The sequence below is a fragment of the Sphaeramia orbicularis genome, chromosome 17 (genome assembly GCF_902148855.1).
Source record: "Sphaeramia orbicularis chromosome 17, fSphaOr1.1, whole genome shotgun sequence".
NCBI lineage: Eukaryota > Metazoa > Chordata > Actinopteri > Kurtiformes > Apogonidae > Sphaeramia > Sphaeramia orbicularis.
Genome location: NC_043973.1, coordinates 6,771,123 through 6,783,484, shown reverse-complemented (window position 1 = coordinate 6,783,484; position 12,362 = coordinate 6,771,123). Strand labels below are relative to the sequence as shown.

Below are 12,362 nucleotides of genomic sequence, written 5' to 3'. Positions count from 1 at the left end.
TATGTCGTGACAAAGTGAGAAACGAAACAAGGATATGTATTGGAGATGCTTTTGAAACATGGAGATGACTGAAAGTGGGGAAGAACTTGAAGACCAACGCCGGCTCTCCTGTGGTCTCCCATGGTCTCCCCCTCTCAATGGCTCTTACCGGGTGGTGCGACTGCGGGCCCGGGCCGCAATTCTTCTTCAGGCCTGAGCTGCAGTGTTTTCTCCCAGGCCAAGCTGTGGTGTTTTCTCCTGGCCCAAGCTGTGCTGTTTTGTCCCAGATGAAGAGACTACAGTCCGGCCCAGGAGAAAACACCGTGGCCCAGTCCCAGGGGAAGAGACCGTGGCCCATGTGAAGAGACTGGGCCCGGTATAGGTACTGATGTAGGATTTGTCGCTTGCCACAGTAGCTCCTTGCAGTAGACACTCATGCTGGATCTGGCAACCCCTTGTCGGGGGGGAGGGAAAGGGGATACCACGCTCCACAGTATTTTGAATGTGATTGTAGTACCAGTTTTGGCCACAATCCTACATACGTCTCCTTTCAATAGGACACAGAAACATATCTACTCCACTGTGGTGAGCATAGAGAAAAAAAAGCATATTCTTGAGTGTATAATAGGGTGTGTTTTAAAAATCAAGTTTGGAATTTTTTATGGGCCACCCTACAAAAATGTTCCAAATGATAAAAAAAACATGTTTTATAAAATTTTATAGCAGTACTATTTGTTTAAGTGGTGCTGCACAACAAGCTTAGTTTTCATAAAGCAAAATGTATTGACCTTATGATGTTTTACACTGTAATAATTTGATATGTACAAATATTTTAATGAAATAGCTTTATTAAGGTTACAATTATTTTTTACAACATAATTAGTGCCATTGAAACTTTTTTTTTTTTTTTTCAAAATGTTTCTACTCGGCACTGTCCTCATTTTTAATGGATTAGATTTCTATAGCACTTTTCCAAGTACCCAAAGCACTTTACACTGGTGATCCATTATTCATTCACTCTCATTCATTCACGCTCTGGTGCTGGTAAACTACATTTGTAGCCACAGCTGCCCTGGGGCAAGCTGATGGAAGTGTGGTTAGCATTTCATGCCAAATGGCTCCTCCGACCACTACTGAACATTACTACATTTTTATACACTAGAGGCAAGGTGGGTGAAGTGTCTTGCCCAAGGACACAATGGTACATGACTAGGACAGAGCGGGATTCAAACCACCAGCCCTTCGATTATTGGACTGAGCCATATTCTCAACCACTTGTAGCAGGTATTGTCGCTGTTCTTCCTGTTTAGTGAGGACAGGGTTGAAATCCTGGTTCAGCTTTACAGCACTCTCTGCACACTCACTGACTTTTAAGACACACCCTAGTTTACAGGATATGTCAAGATTTATATATATAAAATATAATATGATATTTCCACACTTCAGTTTTCATCAGAACTCTTCATTTGCTTCAGCTATGTGTAAGGGCTTCCAGAGTTTGACACTTTAAGCCTCTTTCATAAGCTTTTCCAGCTTTATGTTCACACTTAATCGTCTTGCACACATGCATACATGTCTTGCTGTCTTTGTGTGGACATTACTTTGACATACTGCATTCCCTAACACCTTACCCTAACTATCACATCTGAACACCTAACCCAAACTAAAAAGCAGACAGGATAAAATGGTGGGGCTTACATACATTCATACAAGCATTTGTTGCCACAATTAAATATAACTGTTGCCATAAACAGATACATTTATGTCCTCACATAATGGCTGCGTAATTAGGTTTATGTGTCTATAACAGGAACCCAAGGCCAGAGGCGTAACACATGGCACATACCAATATTTATATTTTTTCACAGAAAATTATCAGCAAAAGTTTATATGACATGACTTTAAAGTAACATCAGTTACTTATTAGTTTTATTTTTTTTTATTAGTTTTATTTTATTTTTTTCCTTTAAATTCAGTTTTACCAAAATGTTCATTATTCAGCTCGTCTCTTTGTTGCTCTGTCCATACACAGTGTTCAGCTGACAGCATTAGTGTTAATGTGATCAACTCAGATATGCAATATAGCACGCTTTAACTGCAAATAGTACTGATAGAAGCTAAAAACAAGTTCAAGCTCTGCATATTTCACTGGGAAGATGAAGATAAAGAGGACAAAGGTAAAGGATGACTAATACATAAGGGACAGTGCTGTTTGATCAGTCCACAACACCTTCTTCCAGTCTTCAGTAGTCCACTGGTGGTGTTTCATGACCCAGGCAAGCCTCTTTTTCTTATTCTGAAGTCTCAGCAATGGCTTTCTTGCTGCAACTTGACCCATCAAACCTGTAACTCGAAGTCCTCTCTTCACAGTTGAAACTGAGACTTGCTTACTACGACCACTGTTGAGCTGTGCTTGAAGCTGTTGTCCAGTGAGTCGCCTATCAGGCAAGCTGTTGACTCTCAGAAACTTGTCTTCTGATTCTGTTGTGGCTTTGAGTCTGCCAGACCTCTTCCTGTCAGCATTTCCCCCAGTTTCTGAGTGCCTTTTGATGGTGAAGGAAACTGTACTTATGGACACCTTGACTTTCTTGGCAATTTCTCTGTAGGAAAGACCTACATTTTTAAGTGTTATGATGGTCTGTCTCTCTTCTATCGTTAATCTAATTTTCCTCGCCATTTTTACAGTAACACACTACTTTCTGCAGTACAATACTGTTCAAATAATGTTCACAACAGTATGGTACCAAAGTGTGTTCAAACACTACTTTTATACAGACAGAGGGGGTTGTAAGTAATTAAGAAATGTTGGGACACCTGTAGGAATTGGTAGCACCAACTTTCAAGGCTTGATCAACCTCCATTGCTGCAGAACTACTTTAAGTTGTTAACCCATTTCTTGTTCGCCTTTTTGTATAATTCTGAAATGGACATTATGTTTCAGTTTTGTTTAACCTTTTTTTATTTATTTATTTATTTATTTTTTTACCTCTGGCAGTTCACCACTTACCTTTGTACCATTCAAGCTGTTCATTGGACTTGAACTGCTTGAATTTCAATAAAGAAATGGAAAAATTGGGGTGTTCTAAAACTTTCGACCGGTAGTATACTTCTGCTCATTCTTCTACGAGAGTGAACTACCTAGAGACATGAATCTTTGCACCATGACCACAAGTGAAAATTAAAAAAAACTTCTCCTTATACAATAGAATGTTCAAACATTTGTTGCTGCTCACAGGTTTAATTTTTAGTGACCGATGCAATTCTGAAACCCACAAATTGTGACTTGCAGCTATATTTTAAGTTGTTGTTAGAGTGATTATCATACATATGAATCAAAGTCAAAGTAGTCATCTTCTAACTGAGCAAAAATAAGTCTTTAAGTCTTTTAGTGCAGTGGTCCCCAACCATTTTTGTACTATGGACCGGTTTCATGCATGAAAATTTTCCGCGGACTGGGTAGAGGTGCGAGGGTTCAAGTAACAAAAACCTTTGTCAGTTCAGAGCATGTAATCTGAAACACTTGCACTGTATATCAGGCAATTACAATGATTCTACAGAATAACATCAACTCACCCTTATGCAGAATCAGTTGGAACCCTGGACTTGTTTCCCTGCAACTAGATGGTCCCATCTGGGGGTGATGGGAGACATGCATTCCAATTGTGTTCCGTATATCCAGTCTACTCTGGATTCTTGTCTTGGTGGCTGTCATTGCAGAAAACCCAGCCACACAAAGATATGAGGTTGGAAACAGAAGAAGGACTTTCAGGGCTTTTGTGGCAATATCCGCATTATCTGCCTTGACTTTAATCCAGAATGCAAAGAGGTTTGAAGCTGTCTCAAACATGGATTGATGTGCCAAAGCAGTTTTGAGGTGCTTGTGTGTCACCTGTTGCGATGAACTTGTGACTTAGACAGGAATCATGATATTTCCGTATAAATGCAGCTTTCTGTTTGCAGGCAGTCTGTGACCCTTCTGCAGACCCATCGTTTCCTTGTTTCTTCCCGAAAAAGTTCTCATTTCTTTAGCTTGTGATACTGATTCATGAAATGGTGCACCAGAGTCAAGAGTGGTTGTGAGGTGAAGGCAGAAACGGTCGCTTTTCAAAATAAAATCTCCGCAAGACTAATGGAAAAAATTGCTTTAATATTAACCACAATTTTTTTTCTTTGTGGCCCGGTACCAAATGATCCACGGACTGGTACCGGTCCAGGAACCGGGGGTTGGGGATCCCTGTTTTAGTGGACAACAGGATTTCATTAGTGTCTTTTTAAATGTACAGCAAATTATGTTATTAAACAGTTTGTTATTACAGGAAAGAATTTTAGAGCTGTAATGTATTATCTATTAACGGAAAATTAATATGCAAATATTTTTATTAATGCTGTTTCTAATAAAAAATATCACAGTCGTTTGTCAGTTTCTACAAAATGTTATAGGAGATTTTGATTCAAGTCTTAATACATGAAATCTTATCCCCTTTTCTGACACTGTATAGAAGAAAAGATTGAATGTCATTACATTACAGCAAAATGAAAGCTATTAATTTCAGTACATTTGATTTTAGGTGGAATGCAGTAATTCAAACTAATTAGGTGAAATGAAATTTTTATGCATTGATATCATGTGAAGTATTTGATGTTATGCAGGCAGTCCTAGAGGAAAAATTCAAAAAGAAACACTATTATGGCTCTACAACTATGTGAAGGAGAACAAGTTGCAGCCTGCATTGTTTGTTTTTACTGTCTGTGTGAATGTGCACACATTGTAATTATGGGTAACTTGTAATGTCAAAGGATTGTTATCATACTCGGAGAGGGGCTGAAGAGTCTCACTGCTCTATGTGGACATGAAAGCTCTGTCACAGAAAACTGTAAATAGTATTGCAATTATAACAGGTTTTAAGCACCCCAATGCACTTAGCCCCAAAGTCATTGCTGTTACTGATTTTGTCCAAGGTTATGTTTAACACTATTCAAGAATGTACAAGATAGATACTCTGTGAGTTTTCAAAGAATTATTTGAGACCAAGTCAAAAATTCTCAAATTAAAATAAGTTGTTTTTGAATATTTTTCACATTTTGTAATTTTGTAAGAAAGTGTTAAAAGGTGCACAGAGGCACAGTGAATGTATTCTTCAAAAGGTTTTCTGGAAAATCCTTTCTAACCCCCTTCTTGTGGTTGATACAATACAGCTATTTGAAGAGTATTTTCAGACCCTTTCATCATATATGAATTCTGAGATTTTTGTCCAACCCATTTCTCGAAGACTGTTTGTCAGATGTTTTTCAAATTTGACACACGTTCTTTATTGCCACAAGACATGCAGTACATAGTTTGTACTGTTCAACATCCTAAATCTCTGACTGATGTACATAGTGATCTGTAAAACTTCCAATTCCTCTCCTTGTCTTTTTCGCTTATTCCACCATGTTTTGACACCTAACACACAGTAAAGCAGAATGACTGAAGAAAAGGAACACAAGCACATACTTAAAGCAGCTTTTATGCCACTTCTACAGATGCAAATTCCAAGTAGCCTGTGTTATTGAAATACTATTGCAGGTGTTAAGCAGCAGTTATATACGTGGGGGTGTGGTCCTTAACTAACGTAACTAATGCTGCCATGAAACGAAAGTGAAACTTTACATACTTTCAACGTCCAACTCCCAGGTTCTATTCCTCTATTATACAATGGATCTTACGTACACAAAATTTTCACAACTTCTAACCTCTATCCACACTAACGTGTATTGGACCCTGATAATATGACATTTAGGAATCTAGAAAAACAACCTTTTAAATTTCAGAAGGAACCATTCCAACAACTAGAAGCACTCGGAGAGCGCAGACCTCTGCCAAGGCTGATCAGTGGCCCCCCCCCGTGGGCCACCCCACCCCGATCACCACCAAATGTAATCATTTCTTCCTTATCCCATTTCCAACAAACCCTGAAAATTTCATCCAAATCTGTCCATAACTTTTTGAGTTATGTTGCACACTAACGATCAGTGGCCCCCCCCGTGGGCCCCCCCACCCCCGATCACCACCAAAATTTAATCATTTCTTCCTCATCCCATTTCCAACAAACCCTGAAAATTTCATCCAAATCTGTCCGTAACTTTTTGAGTTATGTTGCACACTAACGGACAGACAAACAAACAAACAGACAAACAAACAAACAAACCCTGGCAAAAACATAACCTCCTTGGCGGAGGTAATAAATGCACTTCCATTAACGTACTGGCTTGCAATCACATTAGTAAATGTGTAATGTAACAGTAAAATTGTTTTGAAAAATTACTGAATTTACAAAAAAACTTCTATCACTTGCTTGAAGTGTTCTTTATGTGCCAGGTGACTACAGAAATCATCACCTTATGACCACATTTAATTCATGTTTTCTTGAGGTTTTACATCTTATTTGTCTTGTTTTCATGGATATTTGTGCTGTTTTTATTTCATAGTGTCTTCAGGACTACAAATTTCTTGTCCTCAAGTCTCTTCAGATCCTAAGAGACTGAGTAAATATTTTTGTATCTCCTTGTGTCTATTAGTTGCTAGTTAATCTTAATCGTATCTCACCATTTTCTTTCAGCTGCTGGATATAAATTGGACAGGACTCACAAACATGCTGGATATTCCTGGTGTCAAGTAAGTGACTGCATGTAAAGCTGTGTCACAGCCTGTGTGCTACATCTCAGAATAGTTCATCTTTTTCAGTGTGTGGATCATTTGTTGCTCAGCATATCTGCAGATGTGTTCAGAAAGTCATATTTTTGGGTTTACTTTATGATTCCTTTATTATCACGGCCAAGTTGCATTTTCACATGTTTAATTCTGAAGGCAGATATGGTTTCAAGCAACTGTGTGTATGACAGAGTGCGAGAGAGATGTCATGTAACTGTGTGTCTGTTTTGTGTGTAACTGTTTACTTAATGTGCACCTGCTCAGTTTGGGTCATACTAAAGTACAGTGTTAAAATAATAGACGTACTCCAGGTGTTGCCACTACTGCAAACCTTATCTATATTATAAAAGCCAAGTGACCTCTGTGTGTGTGCGTGTATGTGTGTCTGCTTTATAACTGAAAAACTGGAGAGAGCTAGCCTGTGCCTTTTGGAGTACTTCTGTGTTTTGGGTCAAGGACCAGACAGAAGAAAACTGCAAATTGATATGACCAATACTTTTGGAGTTATTACTTTTTAAAATTACAATGGGTTAACAGACGGCCTGCGGATGAGTCCATTCACAACCGCATGAAGGGGGGTCTGGCTGTCATCAGACATTAACAAGGTCAGTCTGGTTCTTACTGTGGCCCAGTTCCACTCCGCAGGTCCCCAGTCAGACCCGGCCTGTTAACATCCTCCTCCAGACCCCCCACCCCCCCGCGCTGTAACACTGTGACAGTCTGTGCAGACTCCGATCAGACAGACCGGAGTTCAGATCCACACACAGGATGGGATTGAGTTGCAATAAACCATCAACTTCAGTCCTGTGTCAACGTCTGTGGTCCACGTCCATGTCAATACAAAATGAAGTCCATTATATTTCTTCCTAATCTCTGTGTTACACCACTATACTTAGCCTAATCTGTGTGTTACACCAGTAATCTTAGTTAAGTCATCAAGTAATGTGAATGTGATGAAGTCATACAGTAACATTACTGTAAAGCCCTTTTAAGAAATATTTAAGGTCACTATGATTGCATTCTTTTCTGTTGCTTTGGATTTCATACATAACAAAATGAGGCCCACTATATTTCTTCTTAATCTGTGTGTTACACCAGTAAGTTTTATCAAGTCATGAAGTAATGTGAATGTGATGAATGTGATGAAATCATACAGTATTGATGTAAAGCCCTTTCAAAGAAATATATTAGGTACCTATGAATGCATTCTTTCCTGTTACTTTGGATTTCAATCCATAACAAAACAAGAAAAGCACTCGGAGAGTGCAGACCCCCGCCAAGACCGACCCCCCCCCCCCCCGGTCACCACCAAAATTAAATAATTTCTTCCTTGAGCCAGTATCAACATTTCCTGAAAATTTCATGCAAATCCTTCCATAACTTTTGAGTTATCTTGCTAACAAACAAACAAACGCGCAAACAAACACGCAAACACAAAGCAAACTGATCACAATACCTCCTGGCGGAAGTAATGAGGCCCATTGTATTTCTTCCTCATCTGTGTGTTACACCAGTAAATTTTGTCAAGTCATCAAGTAATGTGAATGTGATGAAGTCATACAGTATTGATGTAAAGCCCTTTCAAAGAAATATATTAGGTAGCTATGAATGAACCTGTTACTTTTGATTTCGATACAAAACGAAATGAGAGCCATTATATTTTTTCCTAATTTGTGGGTTACACCAGTAATCTTAGCTCAGCTCCCCATTTTATGAACTCTACTGCTTCTAGACCCTGTGGATTCCCACGAGTCAATGCACTAGTTTTTTTTAAGCATGTGCAAAAATTGTGCTTCTACCAAATTCTTTCAAAATACCCAGGTACCCTTGGTTTTAATAATGGATCAGGATTCAATTCATAAAATACATTGAAGTTTATAAAAGTAATGTATACTACATGTCAAGTTGGACTGTGCACCAAACATGTTGCCACGGTCAGTGCAGCATTGATTGTGGTAAACATAGCAATCCATATTAGTACATTTCACATTATTATTTTAATCAGTATTTAAAGGCTGATTTGCAGTCCTGAGTACAAGTTAAACAAACCAGATGTTTTTTTGTGGTTTTAAGTTGTTTGTAAATGATGAAATGAGATAAAATGGGCTTTTGCATCATTTTAAATTTTCGTCTTGTTATATCTTTTGAAAAGAAATAAGACAAAAGCGACACAAAAGGCATGACAACAACAATTCAAAATATGTAGCAAGGTTAAAATGGATTGGAAGATACAAGACTAAAGCAATGTATAAGACAAACCATGCAAAAAAAGTAAAGTGTAAATGACACAAAAGATATTAACGGCGTAAACAATCAAGTTCAACAGTTACTGAGATGGCTTATACCATTTCAACTTTTATTAGCACTTAGGAATCATAACAAATTGTAGTTGAAGTGGCGCTCACAAAAATAGTTAGCTAATATGCCAAAACTTTTGAGGAATTTCTACACCTGTCTTACACCACATGTATTTCAGGGAGATGCTTTCAGTTGTTTGTCAGATTTTTAACTTTTCATTCTTTAATTCATTCATTTTCTGAACCTGCTTTATCCTCACTAAGGTCATGGGGGTCGCTGGAGCCTATCCCAGTTACTTATGGCGAAGGTGGGGTACACCCTGGACATGTTGCCAGTTCAAAATGCCTCCTTTAGTCAGCATACAATGGAGGATATAGCTAATCAAGGGAAATCTTTGTGACAGATTATTGGGACAGGACACGTTTTTAAGCTACAAAAAGTAATAAATACTGATTCTTCAAAGTCTGTCATGAGTTGGTATTGGTTTCAGTGGTCTTGGCCAGAGGTGGCAAAAGTACTCACATTCTGTACTTAAGTAGAAGTACTTCACTTGTGTGAAAAAATACTCTCGTAAAAGTCAAAGTACGAATTCAACTCCTTTACTTAAGTAAAAGTAAAAAAGCACAACTTCTCAATTCTAATAAAGTATAAAAGTAAAAAGTAAGGCTGCATTTTTTGCCATGAATGAAACAATATTTATTTAACCAGGCAAAATGATATAAGTTTCTAATTCTAATTCTAGTCTAATTCCACAATGAATGGTACTGATCAGGTCGGGTACCTGACAGGTACCGGCAAAAATATGCGCAGACGGGTTTAAAAAAAAAAAGAAAAAAAAAAAAAAGAATTTTCATGGGTATGGAGATGGGTAAAATTAAACGAAATGCGGGCAGGTAGCGGGCAAGGACGAGAAAAAATAAAAGAAGATTCTTGGATGAAAATAATTTGCAAGGACATTTAATGACGATGATCATCTAATTTGACCATGGTCGATCTACAGCCGGTTTGTTTTATTTTGAAGTGAGCTTCACCTCTGTTTACATCTGGCCATAGACATCATTGAGCAGCACATATTAGACATTTTTGGATGACATGCATGTTAGCCAAAAATAAAGCCCTTAAAAGTGAGCTACTGTGTGGACAATGCATTTAATCATGGGTCGGGTTGCATTACTCAGCTTTGCAGGTACAGGTGAAAAAGTGTGGAAAAAGTGGACCTATGCAGGACTCTGGTACATGGCCCTGTGCACAGCCTGTGCTCCCTTCTCTCTGTGACACTGATTTTCCCTCTCTGAAGCCACGTATTTTATGTACTTGTCACATCCATTTATTTTGAGAAAGTAACAAGCGTATTCTGAGAATGTAAGGAGTAGAAAGTACAGATATTTATGTAAAAATGTAGGGTGTAAAACTAAAAAGTTGCCAGAAAAATAAGTGCTCAGGTAAATTACAGATACCTAAAAAATCTACTTAAGTACAGTAACGAAGTACTTAAACTTTGTTACTTTCCACCTCTGGTGTTGACAACATCACTATCATAGATATTTATTTATTACAATACACTGACATCTTTGATATAACATCAGGTGTTATTTGAAATTTACAATTTTTGTTCATTTGTTAAGTAAAGTAGAAATACCACAAATCATAACTTTTACTACTTATAGAAATGTAAGTATACCAAATGCTAAAGACAGTGGAGAACAGTAAATGACAAAGCCTTCATTGTTTAGAAAAAGTTCATTGTTTTTCATAACGTCACATTTTTATTTTATTTTTTTAGCAGTGATTAAAAATAGGAAAAGCAAAACTACAGCAGTGTTCTGTGCTTTTTTTTTTGCTGTTGTAAAATGAGAAGATAAAATGAGTGCACTAAGGAGATGCTCCCAGAGGACACAGTCAGAGCAGCCCTTCAGCTTCTGAGGCCCTGCTGCTGAATTCATTACAATAACCACTGGATCACAGAATGGATTATGACCTTTATTTTCCCTGCTAAGTGTTGGTATTTATAGAAACATGAGCTGCAGACAGGAATGTGATGTTGGCTGGATTTGGATGAAGCATTTTCAGACAGGACTTCTGTCAAGCGCTCTGTTTCACATGAAAGTACAAATTACAGACAAGCAATCAGCCTGCTCACTCTCTCTAGACTACAGAAAGACTGTAGTGCTGTAACATGCTTTCATCTGACTTTGTTTGTGTGCCAGAATTATGTCCATTCTGTCAATGTCTGGTGAAAGCTATATAAATAAGAATTTTCTTAGAGGGAGCTGAATGAAAGTCTAATCTTTTAAAACTTCAGTTCCATAAAACACAACTTGTTTTCCCCAGTATTTTCTTGTTTTTCCACTGTTCAGTCTTGAGGTGGGAGATATGACATCCTGTGATGGCTGTCTGAAATGTTAACATTTTGATATCAAAATCAGATCACCTTACTGTGTAGATAGATTGGCATGTGGGAGTGGCTCTGATAAGTTCTTCTGTGGTATTTACTGTCGTCCTCGATTGAAATGCAGCCTTGTTCCCCTGGTATGTGTATGACGCATGCAAATGTGGAAAAAACAGTAAAAGCAGAACTGATTAACAAGAAAGGGCCATGGCAGAGATGTTGTAGAATAGTGTGTTTGTGTTGTGTGCTGTTTCCTGCCCCTTCGTTGTTTGTTTTCACCTCAGAAGCTGTGGTTTTCAAGAGACTCCGCCCTGTGAAATGTTGTTTTCCTTGTTTGACAAGTTTGTAGGGAAACACTATTGTGTCTACATATGTGTGTGTCTGTGTGAGATCCAACTGCACTACCCAATTACCCCACCCTCCTCACTCAGTGTGCGTGTGTGTGTCAGAGAGAAGGCAGCTCTCATACATGTCACCTTACTAATAATTTTTCCCTCAGGAAAACCTGAGGTCACATAATAACAATCTTAACAGTAATGCCTTATATTTATGTATTCATAGTCGACATTAAGTATTTGTTTATCAGCATACTTAATGGTAACATACTGGCTCTTTATTTGTTATCTTAAAGCATGTATTAATGCCCTATGCATGTGCATGACCATAGGGCTGGACAGTAGATCATTTTGAAATCAACATCCCGGTTACATCATTTGCTGCACTTGAAATTAACAATAAAAATGTCTTGTTATGGCATATGTTGTCAGAATAGGTCTGCAAATGAAGATGATCTTCAATTTTCTGGAATACCACTGTTAAAGGTGATATTTGAAGGTAAATGTAGATATTATGTCATTCAACAGACAGACTGGACTGAATACAGCTGGACAGATAGTGGATCACTACATGGGACACAACACAATGCACAACTGATTAACAACAACTGGAGCTGATTGTAGTGTTTGACGGTCAGAAAGGAGCACACACAACCAAGGCAGTCCCTAC

General features: G+C 38.1%; 1 protein-coding gene across 5 annotated transcripts in view; it reads left to right on the top strand.

Annotated features, from left to right (window-relative positions):
- The window catches only part of esyt2a (extended synaptotagmin-like protein 2a), a 156,057-nt gene that overhangs the window by 94,109 nt on the left and 49,586 nt on the right, over positions 1 to 12,362 (top strand). For all 5 annotated transcript variants that reach the window (XM_030159732.1, XM_030159734.1, XM_030159733.1 and 2 more), the window contains exon 8: positions 6,579 to 6,634. In XM_030159732.1, the coding sequence (XP_030015592.1) occupies positions 6,579 to 6,634 (56 nt within the window). The remainder of the gene's footprint in view (positions 1 to 6,578; positions 6,635 to 12,362) is intronic.